Source organism: Solea senegalensis, linkage group LG17 (assembly GCF_019176455.1).
Source record: "Solea senegalensis isolate Sse05_10M linkage group LG17, IFAPA_SoseM_1, whole genome shotgun sequence".
Lineage (NCBI taxonomy): Eukaryota > Metazoa > Chordata > Actinopteri > Pleuronectiformes > Soleidae > Solea > Solea senegalensis.
This window is the reverse complement of record NC_058037.1, coordinates 11,843,238-11,867,390: the sequence shown is the minus strand read 5'-3', so window position 1 is coordinate 11,867,390 and position 24,153 is coordinate 11,843,238. Positions and strand designations below refer to the sequence as shown.

Genomic DNA, 24,153 nt, shown 5'->3' with positions numbered 1-24,153 from the left:
TGATGCATCTCGTTTGATGCGTCAGTTTGAAACAGCTGCTCTGAGGGTTACATGCAGTGTTGTTCAATGTCCTTTCTTATGGAAAAAGTGGGTGGAAATATGGCTGAGTAATACCTAAGTTCTACTGTTACATCAGGCTCAGTGCTGTAAGATCTGCAGTACCCTGGTTGCCACATAGAGGGCGCGTTGAGAAAGCAAACCTTGGAAATGCTGAATGACTGAGTGAGAATGTGTGTGTTTGGGGAGAGAGAGAGAGAGGGAGAGAGATACATGTACACACACAGGGAGAGAGAGAGAGAGGTGCGGTGGAGGAAACACATCGCAGGGAACTGACACTGTGTCACAAACCGGCAGCGAGAATTCTCGTGTGAAGCTGTGCGTCAGGTTTAAAACGTGCGCTGTTGTTTCGGGACCAAGTTTGGCCAAGTCGGAGCGAGCCTGGTGACACCGCTCTGTGCCACAAAGCTGCGGGACAAGTTTGGAGAGGAGAGAGAAGAACTCGCTATCACTATTTTTAAATTCGATACAGTAAAAAACATTTTTTTGGGGGCGTGGACGGCACAGGACCAGCATTGGACATGTTTGCTTTTTGGCTGCAGTTCCAGACAGCGTAGTGATGATGTGCCGGCAGGAAGACGCTGACAGCGCGTAGACGGAGCGTTTGGACGCGGAACAGTGTCGGCTTTTTTTGGGTTCATTTTTGAAGCCAGGTTGTTTTTTTATTTTGGGGTTTATTCCATCAAGGAGCTTCCGTTTGGCGATGCACGAGACTCAGAGGACGGAGCGCGAGCTGTTGAGAGGGGATTTTAGACGCGGCAGCTGCCGTGCGTAACAGACAGAAATCTGGCCATGCAGCTATTTGAATGACAATAGTTGGAGGCATTTACGCTCATATTTGTATATGGAAAGCTGATTATGCACGGGTGCGCGCGGCGAGTCTCTGTGTGCTGCTGAAATTGATGTTGAAATGACATTTGGGATTTGAAAGCCTCCGCAAGTGAAACTGAAGTGATCTTCATTTGTAAATATTGACAGGTGGAGCAGTCAAAGGGACTGTGTCTGCTCGGGCTTTTCACGAGGCTGCGTCGGTAACCAAAACCTGTGGTATGGATCATTCAAAACATTGTTTGCTTTCATTTTAATCCTCGCGTTGTTGAAAACAACCGTTTATGATGCGTTTAAAAAACCGAATGGGGAAGTAACCACCAGCCCAGTGTCCTCTTCCCTCTGAGTTGTAGCCGATTTGGCATCAGCCAAAATGACCAGCAACGGACCTGTCATCGTCTACGAGTGGCTGAAAACCCTCCAGCTCGCCCAGTATGTCGAGTCTTTTGTGGACAATGGATACGACGATCTGGAGGTTTGCAAACAAATAGGGGACCCTGACCTGGATGCCATCGGCGTCTACATCCCTCACCACAGGCAGAGGATCCACGACGCGGTGAGAAGGCTGAAGGAGGAAGCCAAAGAGACGGCGAGTGCGCTCTACTTCACACTGGAGCCGATGCCACCTGCGGCCGAAATTTATACCAGTCACATGGTGGACCAGTATGAGTCCAAACTGCGGGGATCCAAGTCCTGGACTGAGCCCAACAGTGATCGGGTTGGGCGCATCGGTGGGTACCTGGGCGCGCAGAGGAACCTGACGCTGGGCAACAGGAGAGAGCTTGTGATTTATCCCAAGCTGAAGCTGAAGATCATGATCAGGGATAAACTCATCAGAGATGGCATCAACCTCGCCAAGCCACCGTATTCTAATAAGGTAAGAGCAAAGAGGACAGACCTGCAGCACGTGGAACGACACACACAAAGCTCACTGAACACAATTTGTCATGTTGATTTCATACACAGTGAAATGATCTCTTTTTCCAACTGCAAAAGTTGAACAAAGAAGGTTGTGCCCAGAGTTTTATAAAACCCAGAAGCATGTGTCACCTGCGCAGCAGTGTCATCCATCATTTGGATGAAAGCACTCGCACCTACTGTCTCCTGGTGTACACGACTGATTTTCATCGATGTGCTCAACATCACACCAAAGCAAGAGTCTGACCAGTGGGTAAACGTCAGACTGCCGAAACCTGTTCAACCTCACTGAGTTTCACAGAGGTGTTAGTGGTGGCTGTCACAGTGAGTGATGGGAATGAAGTTGCCACAGATCAATAAGCAGAGAGAACGTGAGGAGCCCCTGAGCTGCCTCTGTGATTTCCTGTAGGGGGAGAAAGATTTACGCTCTTGATTTTAAATCCAGTCCGACCTCACCTGTCCAGTGTTCAGCGTTCAGTGTGAGTGGACCAACCGGGCCCGTACGCATATAAACCCAGGCTCTTTACTCTGATGATTTGGGGCGATGAGTTATTGATCGCAGGGGCTGCAAATGAAGAGCGTGCCCAGCTGGGTATGTCATCCCGCCAACAGCCAGACTGAGAAGGCCTCTTCGACTGACGGTGACCTTTCGTCAGAGGTGTCTGAATCATATGCTTCACCAGCTGAGGGGGCTTCACTGAATGAACATTATTTACATACAATGAACCTTTTGATTTGGTGTGGCTGCTCTGCAGAGGTCATGTCCTGTGTTTTTGTTTTTGGGTAGCAACGTGCTGGTTTTTTTTAAGCACCTGAAAACTAAACATGACAATTCTTATATGTACAATAATTCTGTAACTGTCTGGCTGTCAGTAGAACAGTCTCCATCACTTGTTACCACCTTGTGCAGGTGGTTTTTGCTATCTGTTTTGAATACTGGAACTTTTATTGCCATAACTGAGCAATATTTGTGTCCGTGAGTTGTTACATGTAGGGTAGTTGTTCACTTAGATACCCCAGGCCTCATGACGTTCTTAAGGACAGGTTTGTGTGGCAGTTTGTAACAGGTGGAGTCTGATGGTAAGTTGGGAAACAAATCAATTTATGGGAAACAATGAAAAGTGTAAGTGTTTTTTTGTTCTTAACAGGTCAGTGCATGTCAGCTAAGGATTGCTCAGTCTTGAGGATGACTCGTATCCACTTCTTTCCGTTAATGTGACTCAGGTCTGAATCAGATCTGTGTGTGATGGCGTTCAGCACGTATCTGATTCGTGACCATGCAACATGAATGAAAGAGATTGTATCAAAATCCATGTGACTTTTTTGCCTATTTGCATGCGCTGAACATTGATGTCGTTGAACACAAGACTGTGTTGTCTCCGAGAGCTAAATCTCACCCAGAAATTTGCTGGGCTTGCGCCTGTTTCCAGAGCTTATCTTACACTTTTCCCTTCTCAATAGTGAGTGGTCTCGCAAATCTGACATTTTCTGTTATTTTTAATGATGCATGCAAAAAGGGAATTTAGGTGCGTGCTGTTTGAGGGCACTTGATGTTTATGTGACGTGTCAAATCTGATCTGGTATGAATAAAATTATTTACTTATGTTCGTAGAGTTGCACTCTTGTCATCAGATCATAGGAGACGGATGTAAACGTCAGGTGAAAACAAGGCCCACGTGTCCGTTTGGATTGTCTGTATTTGCTCACGCATGGGTGTGTTTGTAACGACTTTTTAGTTACGCTTTAGGCTGAGCTTCAGAACATGTGGTGTGTATGCCATCGTGGAAAAGTGACAAAATTGTGTCTCTCATGTTTGTATACACACCAAATCTGACCCACCGTTACCCTAACCAGGACTTGCTCGCTTCCAAATTGGCTTTTCAAACAGATACTGGCTTTGATTCCAAGTTTTGTGTGTTGTCTTTTTGTCTGTATTTCTGCCACTTTGGCTGACTGTGAATCCCACCGAGATCTAGGATTTGCGAGGGATTATCTGTCAAACCAGGGCTGAAACAAAGTGTTGGTTCCAGAGGGTTAAACTCTTTCCCTTTGAAGGCTGTGTTTATTTAGAGCCAAAGCTTTGGCACTGAGGATTTGGAGGGGACTGAGCAGGTCAAGGTCTCCCTATTTCTCTTTTTCTTAGTGTGTGTGTGTGTGAGTCACCCTGTAGTTCTGAATTGGCTCCAGCCCAATGCGTCTCTCCCCAGGAGCAGTGAAAGGACTTAAGTGATGGAGCTGTGACCAGCTGATGAGGGTTTGAATAACTGGACTGTGATTGGTTTGTAGATATCCCACCACCCTCCCTCCCGCCTCTCGCTGCCCTTGAGATGAGATGTCAACCCCAATGGAGACTTGGGGCAATTACAGGACACACAATGACAGTCTCGCAGGACACTCACTGTATAGCATAACCAAGATCTCATCCACACTTAAACTGTTCCCTGTGTCTGCCATGCCGGGGTGGGGGGGTTTGTGCATGGTCTGAGTCCTGACAGCCCCCCTATTCTTTTCCTTATTGTGTTACTGGCTTTTTTTCTTCCTGATCTCTGTCATTATGCCAGAAATACAGACAATATGAGCACAAAGATTTAGAAAGCAACCCTGTCTAAAATGTGCTGAAAGTCTTGTGAGACAGCCCATTACCGAGCAATTCACTGAAAGGGCTCTGCTGGGTATAATAAATACCCATGATCCTTATCCATGCTGCAGAGACCTCTTGTCTGAGAGAGAGAGTATTATTTCTTATGATGTAAACAAACACTTGTGCTATGAGTTGCACATTTCCAGATCACTCACCGGGGAACAATATAGGAAGGCAAGATGGTGCAGTTTGTCTGCCTGTTGTCGAATGTGCTGCAGTCGTTGGAATTGATGCCGTCTTCGGTCTCTCGGTTGAAACTTCTTGGATGGATTGAACCCATAGATTGCTCATGCAGTGCCAGTAAAACGTTATGAAAGAAACCATCAATCTGGTTTTTATTTTATTATACTTAAGTCTACAGATAATGTCTCTTTTGTTTTCAATTTAGTGCAAGTGTAAGAGTTGTAAAATAGATTACAGGAAGCCGTTTGCCTTCCTATACAGAGATTATACGATATAGATTAGGGTGTTGATCTTTTATTGTGAGTAATGACGTGTCATTTGAAAACTTTTTTTTTGAGAATCTACGTCTTTCCCTGCTTTTTTCAGGCCTCTGTCATATTGTTCCCTGTGAGTTGTGTCGACTGATTCATCGTGTTTTATGTTCACGCCGCTGAAAGACACCTTACCATTGTCAGTCTGAGTTAATATTGAAGGATTTTGTAGCTCACTGAGCGTGCACAGTGGTTAATATTTTTTTTATGTCCAATCTTCTTTTCAAATGACTCCCTATACTTCAGTGATCTTTATGGATTCAGATTTATTTTTATCTCAGAGAAATCCCTTTTTTTCTTTTTCTTTATCTGCACATTCTGTAGTCCTGAGCAGAACTGCAGCGTGTCCTCATCCGAGTCTCATCCAGTGTTGGAAACAGTGGACGGCCGAGTCATTCATTGCGGGGCCTCATTGTTAGTGTTGTGTGTCGGGAGGAAGTACAAGCTAAACAGTGGCAGATTCTCCATTGTTTGTGTGGAAGCTGATGGAACCGCATGTCCTTTCACTAGCGCTCTGTTTTGCATTCCCAATTTCCGTCCATTGAATGGGGCTCTGGGGGCGAGTGTCCAGCATTGTGCCGATGGGTGGTTGATTAAAAAAAAACAAAAAAAAAACAAGGTGTCATACACAGAGAGAGATATGGATGTAAAAAGATGGGGCGCGTTGTATTTTTGCTGACTTTGTGAGTGTTTGGGTCGAGCGCATGCTGTTGGGTCACTGTGGAAAGTTTTCCCCTTTCTCTAGACTCCACAGAACAGCTGATCAAACGTGAAGGGTGGGAGTTGGGAGAGACCTGCAGCTTAACATGCCTTAAGAATGTCAGCAATGCAGTGGACATCGTGTCATGCCTGTTGGGCAGCTACACGGAATGAAGCGACGGCTTCTAACTCCCTGTGTTATCCTTGGGCATAAAAAAAAAAGAAGCTCACCGCCGCACGCGTGAGACACTCATCTCACGACCCCTCCCACTCCTTTTAACTTGGATTAATATCTCAGCACTTTGGCCCAGCAGGAAATGAGGTTTTGATTTTATATGACCCTTTATCTTAGCCCGCTGTGGTTGTTAGAAGGGTCTTCAGCTTTGACTGGGCTTCTTCCAAGTTTTTGTGTTTAATATATATATATATATATATATATATATATATATATATATATATATATATATATATATATATATATATATATATATATATATATATATACTGTATATGTATGTATATATATATATACATATATAAGCAGTTTTTATATTTAATTTTTCTTCGTTTGAACATTAAACATCCCCATTGCCCACTGCCAACAATTTACTGGCCAATTCAAAGCAAACTGAATCTCATGTAAAACAATACATATTTCCACTCAAGCTGGCGTATTAAATATTAATTACATTCTTCTCCTAATTTCACCCCACACTATAGAGCTGGCATTTTGCCATTACGAGTTTTCCATGCATTCGCCTGAAAGCCCTGTTTGCTGTGTTTTTTTTAATTTTTTTATTAAAGGCTCCTTAAAGGCATAATCAGCCAAGGACTCATAAAGGGGAAGTCATAAAGAAGTCGAGGACCAGCTCTATTGTCCTGAGAGGAATGAGAAAGTCAATTAGCAAAGTGAGCTGCTGTTTAGGTTATAAAAATAAAAGCAAGGCTGTATGGCACAATAAAAAGGGAAGGATGACAGGAAGGGAAAAAGTCACGGGCACTCGTTCGGTGGCTTTTTGTAAACATACTTTTGTTTATGACCCTTTTTAAAACCATCTTCGAGCATTAACCATGATTTAGGGATTTGGAGAGCAGCTATGAGGTGAGCACTGATGGCTATCTCGGTGACCCATGACCCCCACACCTTTTGACCTGCTCCACTTAAACACAAAGCTTTGATGGTGACAATGAAATTGAGTGCATCTTATATTTTAAATAGAGCAGGAACGAACAAGCACTTGGGATTTATTTATTGGAAGCGCTGTGACGTCGTTTGGGAGCGCTGCAACAAAGAGCCACATCATGTGTGCAGAGAAATATCCTGTCCTTGTTTGGTTTTCCACTATTGTACTCTGAGTCAGACGGATTCTGTCTGTCCCTCCGTCAGTAAAGACTCGACCACCCATCTCCCGGGAGCATGTGCAAATGTGGGAACGTGTATTTGCAGCTGGCCTTCTCATTTCGGGAGGAATGAGTGAGTTGGTCTTGCTCCTACTGTGCTTTTTTCTCACATGATCAGCTGGCCTTTTTTTTTTGCTGCTTTGTTTCCCCCTGACATGTGAACTTTGTTTGCAAGATGATCGTTTGCAGAGCTACGAGCTTCCTCTCCATTTATTAACCGAAATTGCCAGTGAAAATCTGCACGTGTTTCAAAATTGAATTCATACTTGTGGTCGTATAAGTGTCGTCCCGTCCTGCCTTGACAGAGATACTGTATTTAAATAACACATGTGAGCTACTGTATATGTGTCTCTAAGTTAGGCTGTCATAGTAACGGCTTTAAATAAAGCAGGTCAGGAAAAAAACAAAAACAGCACAGCCATTTCTTTATCCGCCGCGTACCGGGCAACAAGTCGTGATGACACACATCTGTGACAGATACATTATCAGAGCTATTTCGGTCCAAAGTTTTAGCGGCTTCCAGACAGTCCGTCTGCATGACCACATAGTATCTGCATCAGGAATGACCACGGACTGCATTATCAATTTACTCACATACTTCACTGGACAGGCATGTCCTTAGTATTCAGAATCACTGCGGTTCTTTAATCTTGTCTTTATTCTGTCGGCTAAAGGTGAAAATATGTGTTATTGCGTTGTAGTTATCCATAGAAGCCTTAGAATGTATGTAATAAATTCTGTTTATGGGCAAAATGCCCCTTTTAGGAGTTAATCTATTTTTATTTAACCATTAAGCCAGGGTGCACAGAAGGTACAGTTACTGTCAGTAAGAGTAAATGTCATGACTAGACGCTCAGTTGCTTCTGTAAACTTGTTTTTGTTTTGTTTTGTTTAATTGCATCTCTTCACCTCCTCATGCTCACTGCTTACAGTAGCTTATCCAGGAAAAAAAAATGTGTGTGGACATGTAAGAGAATTCCTGTCGTAGTCATGGAGTCCGTGTGCACAACAGTGACCCTGAGCTCCTCTTTGAGCAGCGCACATCGAGGAAAGCGAACGTATCAAGTGCACTTCACCGGGATGGAGGGTGGCGGTAGAACAGGCTGGACACATGTGCACATTACACTCCCACCCCCCACCCCCCCTCTCTGTGGCTCTGTTAGTTATGACAGCAGTTATTATCGGCAGTGATTTTTCTGGAGGGGATCATTACATGTTCTCATATAAAAAAAACCAAAACAAGAAAAGTTGTTAGAAATATGACCATTGTGGCAGGATATTGTTTTCTGCATTTACATTTTGTTAATTTGTGAAAAACGAAAGCAGCTAAAGTGTTAAAGGCCCCGCAACTTAATTAACTTGTAATTAACCACGGACTGTGCACGATAACAGGAAAATTGATTCAATATTTAAGCTTTGTAAATATCAAGTAAGTAGAGGCCCTGTGTGTCTGTAAAAGAACATCAGGGAGATGTTGCACACTGTGCTGCTGCTGCTGCTGCTTCTGCTGCACATCAGTGCCTGCACAAATGTGACTCATCTTTCTTGAGTCATCGTCGCCACAAAATTCACTGTCAGACGTCTGCAGAGGAATATTAAAACAAGCTGGCTGTACTGTAGAAAGTGGTCACGTAGATTGATAACGCTAAATTAGAAATGCTACGGTCGCAGATTATAGGCCAAAAGCATTTGTGCTGAAATGAGGAACTCTATTTAAAAAGAAACACCACCGATGATGTGTTGCTCTTGTGTTGCACCCACAGCATTTTAAGGGAGGAATGGATTTGAGCAAATCTAGACGTGAACGTGTCGCTGTCTGCTGGTTTTACAACAGGACAGCGATCCTAAAAATCTACAACAGACTTCCTCAGGATGCTCAAGCTAAAGGTTTGCCATTGCCCCAAACGTCATCTGTGGACAGACTTGAGAAGAGCAGTGCTTGCACAAAGCAGAACTAGAAGAGAAATAGCATGAGATACAACCTCTTTAACAACAAGGGCATATGTAACCTGTGCCTTTCACAGCTACAGCAATTATAGCATGTCCAGATTTTCTCATGTAACGATGCACATTTTTATCCATCAGACACATACGTTCATTATCTCTGCCTTTGTTAATTATGTATGACCTATAGTCCAAGACGGCAGATCACTCCTGACACCCACAAATCTACCAGCAAAGAAGCTTTGTTATAATAACAAAAAAACAGTTTTTCCTGTAATCAAGAAATACAATGCAATATGAAAGTTAAAATATTTGCTGTCTTAAATGCCAGGTGGTGTTGGCGTGAGATTATTGCATAACTCTTGCAGTGCTACTCGGGCTCGCCGGAGTTTAAATATTGCTCAAGCTGTTTGGTTAAGCAGCTCTATCTTTCAGTGTTATTTCTGCAGACTATAATTCACCCTGGAGCAATCCGGTCCAAGAACTATCTGAGAATGTGGAGCCGTATTTTATCAACCACCTCTTGAAGGGCAGTCATTTATTTTCATTTTTGTAACCGATTAATCTTTTTTTTTATTCGAGACCAAGATATCGTCCAAACTGCTTTTATCACCTGACCACAAAGTATTGAGTTTACAATGATATAAGCAGAGCGAAGCCCAAAAAAGTCTGTACCGTGCGTGAATGAAAGATTTAAATAAAGTAGACCGTTGTAAGCTGCTTTTTATGAGCTGAACTCTGACCCCTAAAAACTTGACTAAGCACATTCTCGTCTGTATTCTCGTCTGTATTATTCTGTATTCTGCCCCCAACTGGATGAAATAATCCTTTTTTTTTCTCACCCTCTGAAGATGCTGTTCAAAAATGAACAATGACAGTGTTCGCCGCGATGCATGTGCCTGAGACAAGCTCCATAAATCAGAATGATGAGGGAGGAGACGCACACATGGCTGCAGCTTAGGGACGGATCTCTTAAGGCACTGCGCGGTTTTTGGGAGGGTTCAAGCGCTGCCGTCTACAGCGGACCCTAACTATCCTACATGTAGCTACAGTTTGGCTCATGTCAGCCCATATTATCCTGGACTGTGTTTAAGGGATATAATGTAGGGGTGCAGAGAGATGAGTGAGGCATGATAGCAGTGAGCATGAGTGTTACAGAGACAGAGGGAGAGTGTGTATAATTACCTTGTCTGAAGCCTTTGCCAGCAAGGTACATGGAACGCAGCGCAACCGACTCTCAACCCCTCTTATCCCTAATTGGTCCATTTTCAAGGCATGAAGGCAGGGCCTACGCTGAAAGCTTTGATCACTGAGACCACACCAGTGTCGATATGTCCCTACCTGAGTGCTTTTGTAGTGGTTGTGCCTGGCAGGGGATTAAGCCATACTGAGCTGTCTGTCTCTTGCTCTGGGCTCCCTGCGGCTCCACATACCTGAATCTGAACCCAAATTACCTGGCAGTTACTACATTCCTCAAACACGCCCACACAAACACACTCGCACTGCAGAGCACATCTTTCTTCTTTTTTTTTAATATATCAGCAATAGTGGCATTTTGTTGGTTTCTTTTGTCCTGTGTGTGGTTTGCCGCCTTTAATATTCGAAGCATTCGCAAAAACCCTTTATGGGTTCCAGCACATTCCTAGATGTGTGTGTGCACTACAGCGTTTCCTTGCAAGCATACGTACAATAGGAGATTAGTTAAGAGGTTGTTGGTAGCGATAGCATTTTTTCCCTCCTGATACAGATACTTGTGCTGTCGGTATCGACCGATTCCGAGTACCGATACGATACCAGGTAAAAAAACATCATACTAAGCCTGCGTGTGATACTGTGATATGATTATCATTGTGGTAAGGCCTTGCTCAGGTTAATCCCTTTGTAAAACATGAACGAATACAGCAAATGGAAGCCATTTATTTTTATACTTATTTTTAAATAGAACAGAATAAAAAACAGTAGTGAAACAGCAACTTAAATAAATATAGGAATAATTATAAAAAACTAATTAAAGTGCAAGTGTACTAAAATAAAAAGGCATTTAAATCTTTAAATAGTGCAGTATCATTGTATAGGATCAATGTCTGGACTCCAGTACTCGCCGATACCGATACCAGCATTTTCGGCAGTATCGGAGGCTTTTCCGATACTGGTATCGGAATCGGAACAACTCTAGTTGTTGTTGCTTCTACTTGCTTGCATGTTTCCACTTTTGCCAGCAGAAGTTAAATATGCAGAATTACAAGTGAAAACCTATGAGTTTCTGTAAGAGAAAGCTGAGATGCATAACTGAAAGACATGCTCAGTGTGGAAGGGTAGAGGTCATCACTTTAATTGTCTCTTTTTGACCTCTGCACATGTAAGAATCAGTTGTCCTATTAATTAACCGTTAATTGCTCGCCGCACTGTGACTCCTGAGATTTTCCCAAAACTTCCCCCGTTTAGGGCTTCGCGTCTGAATCCCACATCATTAAAGCTTCAGTAGGTGTGAGAAAATCCTGCGGCTTCTGCTCAGAGAAGTCTGGTCAGGTTTGTGTTTGCTTGGGTTAACCTTGCAGCACATTACTCTGTTCACCCATTTTATGCTTATTTAATATGTCGCGGCTGAGTGAACGCTGATTTTAAAAAGCAAGAGTTTGTGTGTGAGTGTGCTGTGCATTCACCTCGGTGTCGGCAGGGTTGGAGCCACATGTACCCGCTGATCAATCAGTGTGCTGTATAGCTACCTTTTTTTATTGATATTTTTGTATTGTGGGATGCTAAGCTCAGTCTTAATTAATGTCTGATATGTGCTGTACACTCGTGGTGCAGCTTCTTCTGCGGTGGGTGAACCTCAAAACCCGCTATTTTCACGTCAGCAGATCTTTTGACCGCCGCTGTGCCAAACCAACCCCTGTTTACTTTAATAGCCCCTGATAATTCTTTCTCCCAGAAAAATCTGGAAATGCAAACCGGTCCCCCATTTTTCCCTGTTTTCTTTAGTCCCACCACATTTTCTTTTTATTATTTTTTTCACTTAATGCATTTTGCCCTCAGGGACTGGCGCCATTAACTATCACAGATTATTTCAACCTCGGTTTCGTCTTCCAGTTCATGATTTACTGTCCACCGACGTCTCGGTTGAGTGAAATGTGTGAATGACGTCATAACAAAGCGAAACATCACGGCGACCGTAGAGCTCGTCTCGATTGCAAATGGCCTGGTGTGACTTGGGGAGTCGTCCCCCTCCCCAAGAAGAGCCCACCCACTTGCCTGAATGACTACAGACCAGTAGCACTCACTCCTATCATAATGAAGTGTTTCGAGAGAGTGGTGCTGGCGCACATTCAGAGCAGCATCCCGGATTCACTGGACCCCCTGCAGTACGCCTACCGACCCAACAGGTCCACCACCGACGCCATCACAGCTGTCCTCCACCACTCCCTGTCCCACCTGGAAAACAAGGAGTCCTACATCAGGATACTCTTTGTAGACTACAGCTCCGCCTTCAACACGGTCATCCCCTACAAACTCACCCACAAGCTGTCCACCCTTGGCATTCACCCCACCCTCTGCGACTGGCTCCTTGACTTCCTGACTGGCAGACCCCAGACTGTCAGGATTGGCAATAAAACATCAGCCAGCATCATCACCAACATTGGCACTCCACAAGGATGTGTCCTCAGCCCCATCCTCTACACCCTGTTCACACATGACTGTGTCGCCTCCCATAAAGACAACATCATCCTGAAGTTTGCTGACGACACTGCAGTGATAGGATGCATCACTGCGGCGGACGAAGCGGCCTACAGGACGGAGGTGGACAGTCTGGTTTCTTGGTGCGAGGACAACAACCTCACCCTAAACACAGACAAGACGAAGGAGATGATAGTGGACATGAGGAAGGAGAGGAGACCTCACCAACCACTGTTTATCCGGGATCTTGAAGTGGAACGGGTGAGCAGCTTTAAGTACCTCGGGGTCCACATCACTGGACTTCACATGGACCACCAACACAACACAGCTGCTCAAGAAAGCACAGCAACGGCTGTATTTTCTGAGGAGGCTGAGGAAGTTTGGCATGTCGACAAAGATCCTCAGCAACTTCTACAGCTGTGTTGTGGAGAGCAGTCTGACCAACTGCATCAGCGCGTGGTACGGCAGCACTACAGCCATGGACCGCAAACGCCTGCAGAGAGTGGTAAAGACAGCTGAGAGGATCACCAGGTCCCCACTGCCCTCACTGCACAGCATCTACCACCGCAGAGTCCACAGGAGAGCTGCCACCATCATCAAAGACAGCACCCACCCACAACATGGACTGTTTACACTCCTGCCCTCAGGACGGAGGTACAGGAGTGCCAAATGCAGGACAACCCGTCTAAAGAACTCTTTTTACCCCACTGCCATCAGAATCCTCAACAGCTGAACGGGACTACAATAATCCTGTCACCTGGTTACACTGTCACTTTAATCTGTTACTGTCACTTTAAAACCTGAAACATGCCACTTTAAATCTGTGTTCACTTTATGTACAGTTCTTATTTTTACACTTATTTTATGCGTTATTTTAGTCTCTTTGTAATATTTATATTTTTCTTATGTATATTTATACTTTTTTTTACAAAAGCATCTCTTTTTTTACTTTTTACTTTATGCTGGTGTTTTTGAGTGGACAGCAAAGTAAGAATTTCATTGTACAGGGAAACGTGTTTCTTTACTGTGCATATGACAATAAACACTTTGAATCTTGAATCTTGAATCTTGAATCTTTAGCTGAACGGCACAGGTTTATGTAACCAGTCAAATGACAGATTTCTAATATTCAGCTTTGTTTAAAGACGATTAGGCTAAGCCCATATTTGTTTCGACACAGGGCTTTGAAGAAATATTTTTGATGAAATGCGCTTTATGGGCATTTGAAATGTTTTTTTGTTTCTCCCAAATATCTTGGAAAATGAATGCACTAACAGGAAGGAGAGGGTAAGCACAGAGGCCCCAAACAGATTAGGACTAGGTGGTATACGGCAGTTTGAAAAGTAACATGGAATTGAATTACACAATACGATTTGTCCCATGCTGTAAAGCCGTGCTCGTGTTTGCGTCTCTTCAGAGAGCAGAGGCTTTTCTGAGTGGAGGGTGGAGTGGGAGCGAGTGCTGAACCACGCCACTCTCACAATTCCAAGTGGAATCCTGAGGTTGTGTTATTTTTTACCACTAAACAGCAACCTTTTTTTCTTTTATTTATTTGTTTATTTGTTGCGATCTACCTCCACTGTCAACTGTTATCTAATTGTCTTGTTTTTGTGTTAAAACGGCTTAAGTAGAATTCACTCATTTGTCTCTCCCTCTCTGGTATTGATATCGGGAAATCACAATATGCCAAAATGATTTTCCGATCTTATCACCCAGCCCAACAATCTCAGGTCGCAGCCCCCTGCATAGTAACAGACAGACTGATAATCTGCCCCTAACATGCAGTAGTCACGGCCTTTAAGCGACAGGGGAAGTGTCGTTAATCCAGCAAATCACCTCTTCACTGAGAATCCGTGCTGTACAGAGCGGCTGCAGCACACGAGAGCCAAACAATGAACTGGCCGACTGACAGCTCGCCGTCCAAGCCTGAGCGCCGGGGTCATGCGTCAGGAATTTTCTCTGCACCAACAAACATCCTCACCCAGTTTCACCTCATTTTCACTTACGCACAGACAGCGGAGCCGGGCTGAAATACAAATAGACTGGCAGACCTGTCAAGTCAACTCACAGAAAGAGATAAAGACGGACAGTGGCTCAGACAGGCTGACAAACAGGAGGCTTTTGACAGACAGTAAAAACTAGACGGTACAAAGGATAGTGCTGCATGCTAGAAGTGTCAAATATGCAGTGTGAATCCTCACTGTCATTTAAGGAATTAACTATCTTTTCACATTGGAGACCTTTTAACTAAAAGTTGAGTTCTGAAATCAAGACCAGGATGCACCTTCAGGGTTTCTCTGACTGTATTGTTAACATAAAAAAGTAAGTCATTCATTCAGGCATTGATGCATCCATACCTATATTATGGCATATTGAGAATAACCTGTTGGTACAAGGTTGTGCATGCAGCCTTGAGTGCAAAGCATTTAAACTCATTACTTGTGCTCCAACGCAATTAAGCTAAATAATTGATAGAAACCATTAGATTGCGAGTCAGTTCATAAACCATGTATGGATTATTGCAGAGGTTAGACATGGTAACTGAGAGAAATGCTCATTAATGAAGAGAGAGTGAGAGAGAACTGGAGAGCGGAAACTGAACGCCGTATGTCATTTTTCTTTTTATAGACACATCGCCTAATTGAAAACCTTTCTCCAGGAGGGGGTTGTATCTCCGTTAAGATCATATTCAGCTCCAGTTTGACCTTTTTAAATCTCCATATGACACCGAGTGTGACTACTAACAACATGATTGCCATGGACAGGGAAGTAGCATGGGAATACTTGGCGCTGACCGTCTCCCAGGCCTGCCTGTATTGTAATATGAATCTTTGTTATGGTCGCTTAGCCTTTTCCGCAGCCTGCAGAAGAAATTGTTTTGTGTTCTTCCATTTTCTTTTTTAATTTTAACCCCTGCAGATGAGAATACACTGTCAGTCCAGAACAATGGGGCTGCAGGACTGGGCTTCTTTTCTCTGCAGCTCTAAAGCCTGTCCACTCCCATTTATGGAGCAGTTTGAGTGTTAGTGCTTCCACACACACACACACACTCACCCCTCCTCAAAGCAAGCAGTGCCCACACTTCACCCAGACTGTATAGGTCAAAGCCACATTCCCAGTAGTCCACTATAGATGCCCTGAAATATGCACCAGCTGCCAACTGTCATCCTCAAGATATATAAGTGGAACAAGTACTAGATTACTTTGTTAATGCTTCTGGCTAATACTCCTGTTCAAGCTCTTGATTTACTCCAGCGGCGTCCATACTTAGGTTTGTTTGGGAGGCAGAGTGCAGCGCAGCAGTGGACGTTGAGGCTTGTAATTATGTGTAGGGACGGTCTTCATTGTAATGCAGGAATCCCTCAGCCAGGCTTACATCAATTGTTATGTAAAAATGGCCATTCATATTGTACAGCCTGCGCAGAGTGGAGGGCCTGGTGTTTTGGCTCCATGTGGAAATAGTATGGGGAAAGAGGAAAAGCTCCTCACATACACACACATACATAATCACGTCCAGCCTTTTTTACATTAACAGATAAACGAAGTGCGGGAATACCGTCTTATTTGTGTAATGCGTTTGCCTCGAAATCAGAGCCTCTCATCGTTTCCCCACGATCGTTACCCTGTGCACAATCACAGAGCCAACAAAGCTCGAGTGTTCTCATTGTTGATTAGCTCGAGGCTTCTTCTGTGATCCTAATCAGGATATTGATGATGAGCCCTCTCCACTCAAGACGAGGCTGAGGGGGCTTCTGTTGTGAAATGGCATTATGTCCTGAGGGTTTGACTCGGATGCGGCTGTTTACGCCATTCACACGAGTGACGCTGTTTAAACAAACAGATTTAGAGAATTTCCCGTACTACTTCACTGTAGGGCTGAACGATTTTGAATAAATATCTATCTGTCAGCGACATCGGAGAGAACGTTCACGTCATTCTCATTTTCATTTAAAATGATGACTGTGTGATATTTGTGCAGATCTGTGAGAAACGTGTATAGATCGAGACAATAATTTGTCTAAGATGATTATTTTCACACACTTTTTGGCTTTAACAAATGCTGTGATGTCGATAAAATGTCTATTAATTGTTCAGCCCTATTTCGCTGTCTGTAAAAGCAGCTGTAGTTTGAGTGTTACACTCGTGAGATGTGTGTCCTGCTGCTTAAACTCATTTCAAGTTCCAATCAGTCGCTGCTCTTTCCTCTTGTCTTCTACTGCTGCTTTTAACTTGTAAGAATTTATAACAGCATGTGGTAATGCAATGTTTTAATTATTGTACAATAATGCTGCACAAAATGAAAGGTCCAGCAAATACTAAATAGACTGTATACAAGCAAACGGCATGTTTTTTTTGTTCTTGCTGTTTTGTAATGTTGTCTCATCACTTGCGTGTCATGCCTGCTGCTAAACAGGCCTTTAGACTGAATGCACATCGCTGTGACTGCTGCGTGAGAAAGCAGAGACATGGATCGCAGCACCAGTTAGTATCCCACTAGGCCACAAGGGTCTTTGAATTCATCTTACATAATCTACTCAATATCTACAAGGCTCCTCTGGGGCTGTCAGACATAGTCTTAGACCGCTGTGACACGATGTACAAATCCTCTGCGGGGCATATACGGCACACAGGTGTGTTGCAGACTGATTTTGAAGACAATTGTGATGACATTATTGTCTTGTTTAGTTGCCTTTGCCAGTCCCTAACATGGTAAAGAAGAATCTAAAAGGTCGGCATGTCCCCTTCTGTCTTAAAATACTGGTTCTTTTCAGCGTCCCGACCACTCCCAGCCTTTGTAGCCTAGTTATTAAAGGCCATGTGGACTCTAGCCAAGGACGCTTCCTATTGAGTCAGCACTCTGACAGCGCCTCAACCCCCTCCCCCTAAATTGGAAACGGCCCTGGGATGTAAAACACATCCACAGCATAAGTGAGACAACGTCTTGATTCAGGACCTGAACTGAGACTCTGTCTGCAGGTGATAAATGTCTTATCAGACATTTATATACACTGCACTTCCACTTCATTTATACTGTAAACACAGTGTTTTGATGCTGACAAGTCTCCTCATATTTGGCCGTCCCCGGTGACAACTGCCTCCCTCGGGTATTCTCTTGTTGAACGGGAGCATGAAGCCTGGGTATTTATGTTGACAGCCCCCGCTGCCCCAAGTTAAGCCCCCCACTGAACTCCATTCACAGCCGGCTCATTATGGGATGTCAAGTCTGGCATCCTTCCCCTTTTCCAAGCCATGGAATTGGGGTTTTTTGTGTGTGGCAGTAATGGGTTACCAAGGAAACGTGTAGACACACCGCTGTGGGTTTTTGGTGGCATGATTTCTTGTGATCCTGTGGATAATGCGCCACAGAGACAGGCACCGGTGACATGTCTGCTGCAGGAATCATTGACAGGTTGAGTTCAGGTCCGGTTAGGACTGACGTCCTGCTTGTTATTTGTCAACAACCAGGAGCTGAGTTTCACCCCCCAGTACTCTGATTTCCTCAATCGGTTAATTTGCTTTCCATCTTTGCGTGGCACACCATCGGGCTTGAAAACCAGAGGTGCGAAACCAAAGAAGTAGGTCAGTATGGATTGAAGAGGAAGAGTGATGGTGGAGGCCAACTGACGGTGTGTTCTATAAGCCCCCTGCCCTTGAAATGCTTTTCTGGTAAATACCAAGGCCTTGGAGGAATGCATTACTATAGATGAAGACCCACAGTCATTCAATCCTGGAGGGTTGGACACAGGCATGTCCTGTAGGAATATCCTGACTCAGCCAAACCCTGGCATGCCTGCAGGCTTTCAGTGTCACGTATCCCCCCACTGAAGGTCGGAGGTCGAGTGGAATCGTTCATCTGGTCTCCACAGAGGTGGAAAAGGGCTGTGGGGAAGAGGGGAAGTGTGCCCTGTGCTGGTTGACGAGTGGTGATTGGGCTCGGAGCATATGGAGCCCCTGTGCCCCATTCTTGCAGGATAGTTATAATGACTTGCAGGAGTTATAATGACTAGACGTCTTACCCAGAGTGAAGGGAGGGGGAAGTTTTTCTTTCTTACTATTCAGTTAACTTGAAAAATGGAATTGTGTTTCTTTATTTGTATGGGTTTAAGAGTTGGGTACACATTGTGGAAGCTTGAAGCAACTACCACATACTCTGCAGACACTGTCGACAGTTTACCGAACATGAAAATGGACCAACTTACTGATCTGGTCTCTTTGTTCTTGAGTTCATGCTATGATGGGAATCATTTGTATACATCATTTCAGAGCTCACACATCGGCTTTTATTTCCTGCTCTGGTTTGAAACAGTGCCACAAATCCCTCAAAACAACAGTGGTTTGGCCTCAATATTGGGGTGGGTGTCGGCTTTATATCAGACGAGACCCCTTCTTCTCCTTTTATCGCCTCTATTTATCCATGATTTATTGGAGCTGCTTCACCGTGGGGTTTTTAACACAACAGTTTGAACCCCGATGGAGTGGCTTCATAACTTTTATCTAGCACTGTCTGACTGTCTGGCTTTGGGCATCATAGTTCATTTTCTAAAGTTGGAAGTGTACAGCTTGCGTGAGTTTTTGCTTTTTGTATTTCTATTTCTGTTTACCTAATTAGAATTTCTGTAGAGTTGTTTATTTATGTATCTGTTTCCAGCTAAAAAGCTTTATCCGGTGTGTGTGTGTGTGTCTGCTCTCTCTCTCTCAGCAGAACAATAGTTGCTGACAGAGGCTCTTTGTTAATTTGTGGTGGATGTTGGATGGCGGTGGTGGGTTGATGAGAGCGGCTCGTACAGACAGATTAGTGCTCATTGAAATCCTATAGGAAAGGTCGTTTGCAGAGCACCGCTCAAATCCACTTGTGACCTCAATCGTGAACCCATTCACACTCCCGACATCCTCTACTTATGTCTGGCACTGTTTTGTAAACAAATGTGAAGCGTGCTCGCTTTCTCGCAGTGCCCCCAAACCCTCCCCACCACCACCACCACCGCTGCGGGCGTGCGGCCTGCAGGGCCGAGGGCAGATCTGCTTGCTGAGTTTTTTTTTTTCTTAAGCTGACCGGAGGCAGTTCACTTTCAGAGTTTCACTTTACTGTGATGTTTGTTTTGAGGAGCGACGGCTGATCCCTGCACATTTTTTCTGTGAATGCTCACTTTGTATCGGTTACTTCAGACTGCTGAGGTGGACAAAAGGAGTTTGTCTGGCAATGTCATTTGCCTTTAAATAAGAATGTGGAAAGCACTTACTATTCGACTGTGATGAGCCTTTTGAGAATGTTCCTTCCTCCGACAAGTATCTAGTCCTCCTGCACTCTAATCATTGCTACATTCAACGAAGCAGTAAACAAATGACTTAAAGCGCGACGCTGGATTACTTTAATACGTTTTGCGGGAGAGTTTTATTAGAACAATGCGATCATCTGGACTTTCTGCATTTACACGCATGTAAGAGGGCAGTCATAACCAGATTATAGGCTGCTGCATGAGATTGAAACTAAGCTTCTTATCGGCTGCAGACACGAGAAAGTTTGTATGGCTGTATCTTTACCTATGTGTTGTACTGATTCCACACTGTGCTCTTCGAGACGTGAGGAACATCTACCTCCAAATGTTCATTGATTAAACAAAAAACAGGAGATGATTTGGCGTCAGAGTAATCTCCGACACTTAACAGTGTCCCATCAGGAGCCAAAGGATGAAAGGAGAAACTGAAATCCACGCTTCAAGTGCCTCAGCTTTACCATGGCAACGTTTGTCACTGAAGTGGCTGCAGATGTGTCTTTCACGAGACACTTTATCAGAATTCTTTGTGTGTAGCTAAAAAAAAAAAAAAAAGTCGGCCTTCAATTGGCCCGTGCTTACAACTGTTTGCGTGTTTTCCCTGGTACACAAGTGTTAATTAAGACATTATTTTGCGTTTCCTGGGCTAGATCCTGCATGGTTGTGGAGGCACAACAGCATAGAAAGAAAGCAGAAAAGGGCTGGCGTGTTTTGTTTGTTTTTGTTTGTTTTCTCCTCTTCCACAATTGCTTTTGTTTTGTTTTGTGTCTCATCCTTGAAGTTCACACCAAAGCGCGTTATAACGAGCAGCGCCCTAGAATGTGTTCTACTCGCTGGATTGTCAGATTTGTGTCGTGGCAGAGGCTTTGTGCAGTTTGCTGAGGTTCGGCATCATCTCCTCCTGGCTTTCCCTCCTTCCAATATGAAATGAAAACATAATCTAATTGGATTTAAGAGAAGTCGCTCCTCCACTGCAGCCGTAAACACGAAAGCACAAAGCAAAGAAGACAACATCACGCCGGACTGTGATGAATCGGAACTGTTTGTTGGCGTATAAGGAGTTGGAACTTTTTGCTTTCACAACAACAGGCATTAGCGTCTGTTATGGAATTACAGCGGCGGCTCTTGTTGTTAAGCATTGCACGCCTCTCTATTGATTTACTACAGCATCGATGCAAATGCATGCGTTGGAGCACCTGTACATGTTGTTCACGCTGGAGCAGGTGAACGGAAAAGGTGTCAAACACCACCGGAGATCAAGAGGCCGCAGCAGCAAGACCTGAGAGAGAGTCTTCAGTATGGGCTACTTTGCCAAGTAGAATCAAACAGTTGGACATCTTTCTCTTTTTATCATGTGACATCTGCAGTCATCTCATCTCTTTTATTATTGATCTATTTATTTTTAATCAAAATCCTTTTACTCTGTATATTAAAATGGTCGTAGTCTTCTCAATGTTTTAAAACCAGAAGTTCACCTGCAAACCTGTGTTTCATCTTTCCCCCTAAATGGAAACTTCATTTACAAACAGTGACTTTATGTTTTCATGAAGAAGAGCAGAAACTAGAGATTGAGACCATTAACTGCTCAGGAAAATGTTCAGTTAGGCTCATTTTCTCATAGACTTCCAATCAAATGGAGCTCTTTTAGTAACCAGTGGAGTCGCCCCCTTGTGGATAACTTCTAACTTCAGCATTTTAAGCCTCACTTTTCAAATCACAAGGCTACATACAATTCGTATATACAGTCTACATTATTCCACATGTTGAGCATCTCTACAGATGAATGTACAGATGTTCTTAAGCTATTTTCTTTTATTCAGACTCCATCTCCTTTATTCCACAATTTGCCCCAGGACACGGCTTCCCAGACGAATGTACAGTCGTTGCTTTGTTCCCCCACTTTACGGCTGTCTCCGTTCATCAAGGTTTGCAGAGAGCAGCGCTAATCCTGGCTCTATTTTGTGTGAATGCCCCTTCAATTAGCTGCTTTTACTAACGCCATAATAAGTCTTCATTTCCCCCCACAATGCGTCGTGTCAGGCTTGCGATATTTCAAACTTGATACTTCACTAACCATCACGGGGGAAACGTGCGACAGCTCCTGGTTGATGACCACGTGTAAGAATACAGGCAAATATGGTTCGGGAGTGATAGTATCATCTGTATCATTTGGCATTTCTGTGCACACGCTGATGGAGTTCCCTCTCATTATCTACCGCAGCTCGTGTTTGTCCTGAAAAGTCAAATGGTATTTTAATTGTGAGAATCTGACAAACCCCGCTGGGAGCAAGCGAGTCACGATGTGAGAGCAGAGCGCCGCAAACACTTGTTAGTATTTCAGCTCGGTGCTCCGCGTCTGCCCCCCCCCTTTCTGCTTCTTGATTGCAGAGCACAGACACGGCTAATCCTAAATTCAGATGGCGGCGTGTCTGCATTTATATCACCACTGCCTGACATGATGTAGAGCGAGCCGCATCAGCGTGGATCACTCAACATATGTCAAGGTAACGGCAAATGTTTACGTTGGTGCAGAGGTTGACAGGATGATAAACGGGTATCGGGATTCATTTTAAATCTAGTTTATTGCCGTTGGTGAAGGTGGTTCGCCTCATTTGCACAGAATGCAAGTTTGGGAAGTGAATCATTTCATTTTTTTTAAGAAATCTGAAGAAAAATCCCCGGATAAATGAAGATCACGGCAATCTGTTCATCTTGAACAAGATCCTTAGACTAATGCTGCAACCTATTAAGAGACAGTGAGGTCCTCTGCACTTAAAATGCTAATGTCATTATCTGGTACGACTCACGCCAGATGCTGGACTCAGGACTGCAGTCGCCTCAGTCTCCTCTGTGCAAATTTGCCAACGCTACCTTTGTGATTAATTACCCAAACGAGAGATTGTTTAGCACTTGCAGGCTAATTCATTCTGCTCTGCAAATAGAAAGGACAGCTTTTTGTTAATAATTAATAGTGTGTTGGTAATTTTCCCTGATTAAAAGGTTTTGACAAAGGCCGTGGGACTTCTGTGGCTGTAAGAATGCCTTGTAATCTTTTTCGAAGACACTCAGTGTACATAAAATGAGTTTAAATGGTGGATGATCTGTATCATCGTCCCTTTAGGTTGTAAGAGATGCCATGTTCCATGTCTGGTCCTGCAGGTTGTTTTTAGGGTGCTGCCTACAGAGGTGGATCCTGAAAAACGAGGCAAACATTCTCTTAAAGTCAAAAGTGTCGATGACCGTAGCAGTGCAGCATACGATGTCCACTACTTTGATTCATGCAACCACAGGAAAAATAGTGCCCGAGAGTGGCTGTGATGGTTTGTGTGAACAGCTAACAGCCTGACGCTGCTCCATCGTTTCCTGCTCTCGGTAGATGGTCTCCAGTGACTTTTAAATTAACTGTCAAACCTGCAAGATGGAACACGTTTTTTTTTGTTAGGTCTTTATTTTTTGTGCAAATCTCCCCTGCTGATGTCATATAAGCACACGGGGGGAGGTTTGCATGTCCCGCTCCTTCTCCTCGTCCCCTCCTGACAACCTTAATGTAATTCAAATGTTGCCAGTGGAGGTTCTTCTTCTTCAGCAGTGTCCAGTCGCCTACAGCTAACTACTGAAGAATTCCACTGTTATTTACATAAACAATTCTTTTTCGGCCTACTTTGTCACAATGGAGGTTGACCGGGCCCGACAGTGCTGTGGTACTCAATATCAGCAGGTTAATGGTAAATATCCATGAATATAATGGTAAATATTGCATTTATCCAATATTTATAATTTAAAATACCTAGTAATTAGCAACATCTATGCTGCCAACGGGAACAAACAGTGCATGGCATCCGTTAACGTACCAGATTAATTTATAAATAATAAATAAACAAGTCCGTTAATGAATTGAAAGGAAATAAATCAACTCCAGTGTTGGCAGCAGTTTAATCATTTAAATAACATGGCTGTCAGAAACAACAGATATTTTAATAATATCAGTGAACATTTTACCGAGAGGGCATTTTCTGTGGTTACAAATTGCAGGTGGATGATTAATTACTAATGTAAACAGACATTTTCTGCAGCCGTTTTCCAGTTAATCACATCTGACAATCACAATTCTTCATTTGACCAGCTCATGCCAGTAGTCAGGTTACAAAATTGTGGTATAAATAGGTAAACTATTCCCCCTGGGCCGATTTTCCATTACCAATAATGAAGCAATGACTGTGAT

At 43.8% G+C, this 24,153-nt stretch overlaps 1 protein-coding gene across 1 annotated transcript in view; it reads left to right on the top strand.

Moving 5' to 3' along the window:
• The first annotated feature begins 551 nt into the window (after positions 1-551).
• The window catches only part of sash1a (SAM and SH3 domain containing 1a), a 139,057-nt gene continuing 115,455 nt past the window's right edge, over positions 552-24,153 (top strand). The window contains exon 1 of the mRNA XM_044049808.1: positions 552-1,762. Within this exon, the coding sequence (XP_043905743.1) occupies positions 1,259-1,762 (504 nt within the window). The 5' untranslated portion in view covers positions 552-1,258. The remainder of the gene's footprint in view (positions 1,763-24,153) is intronic.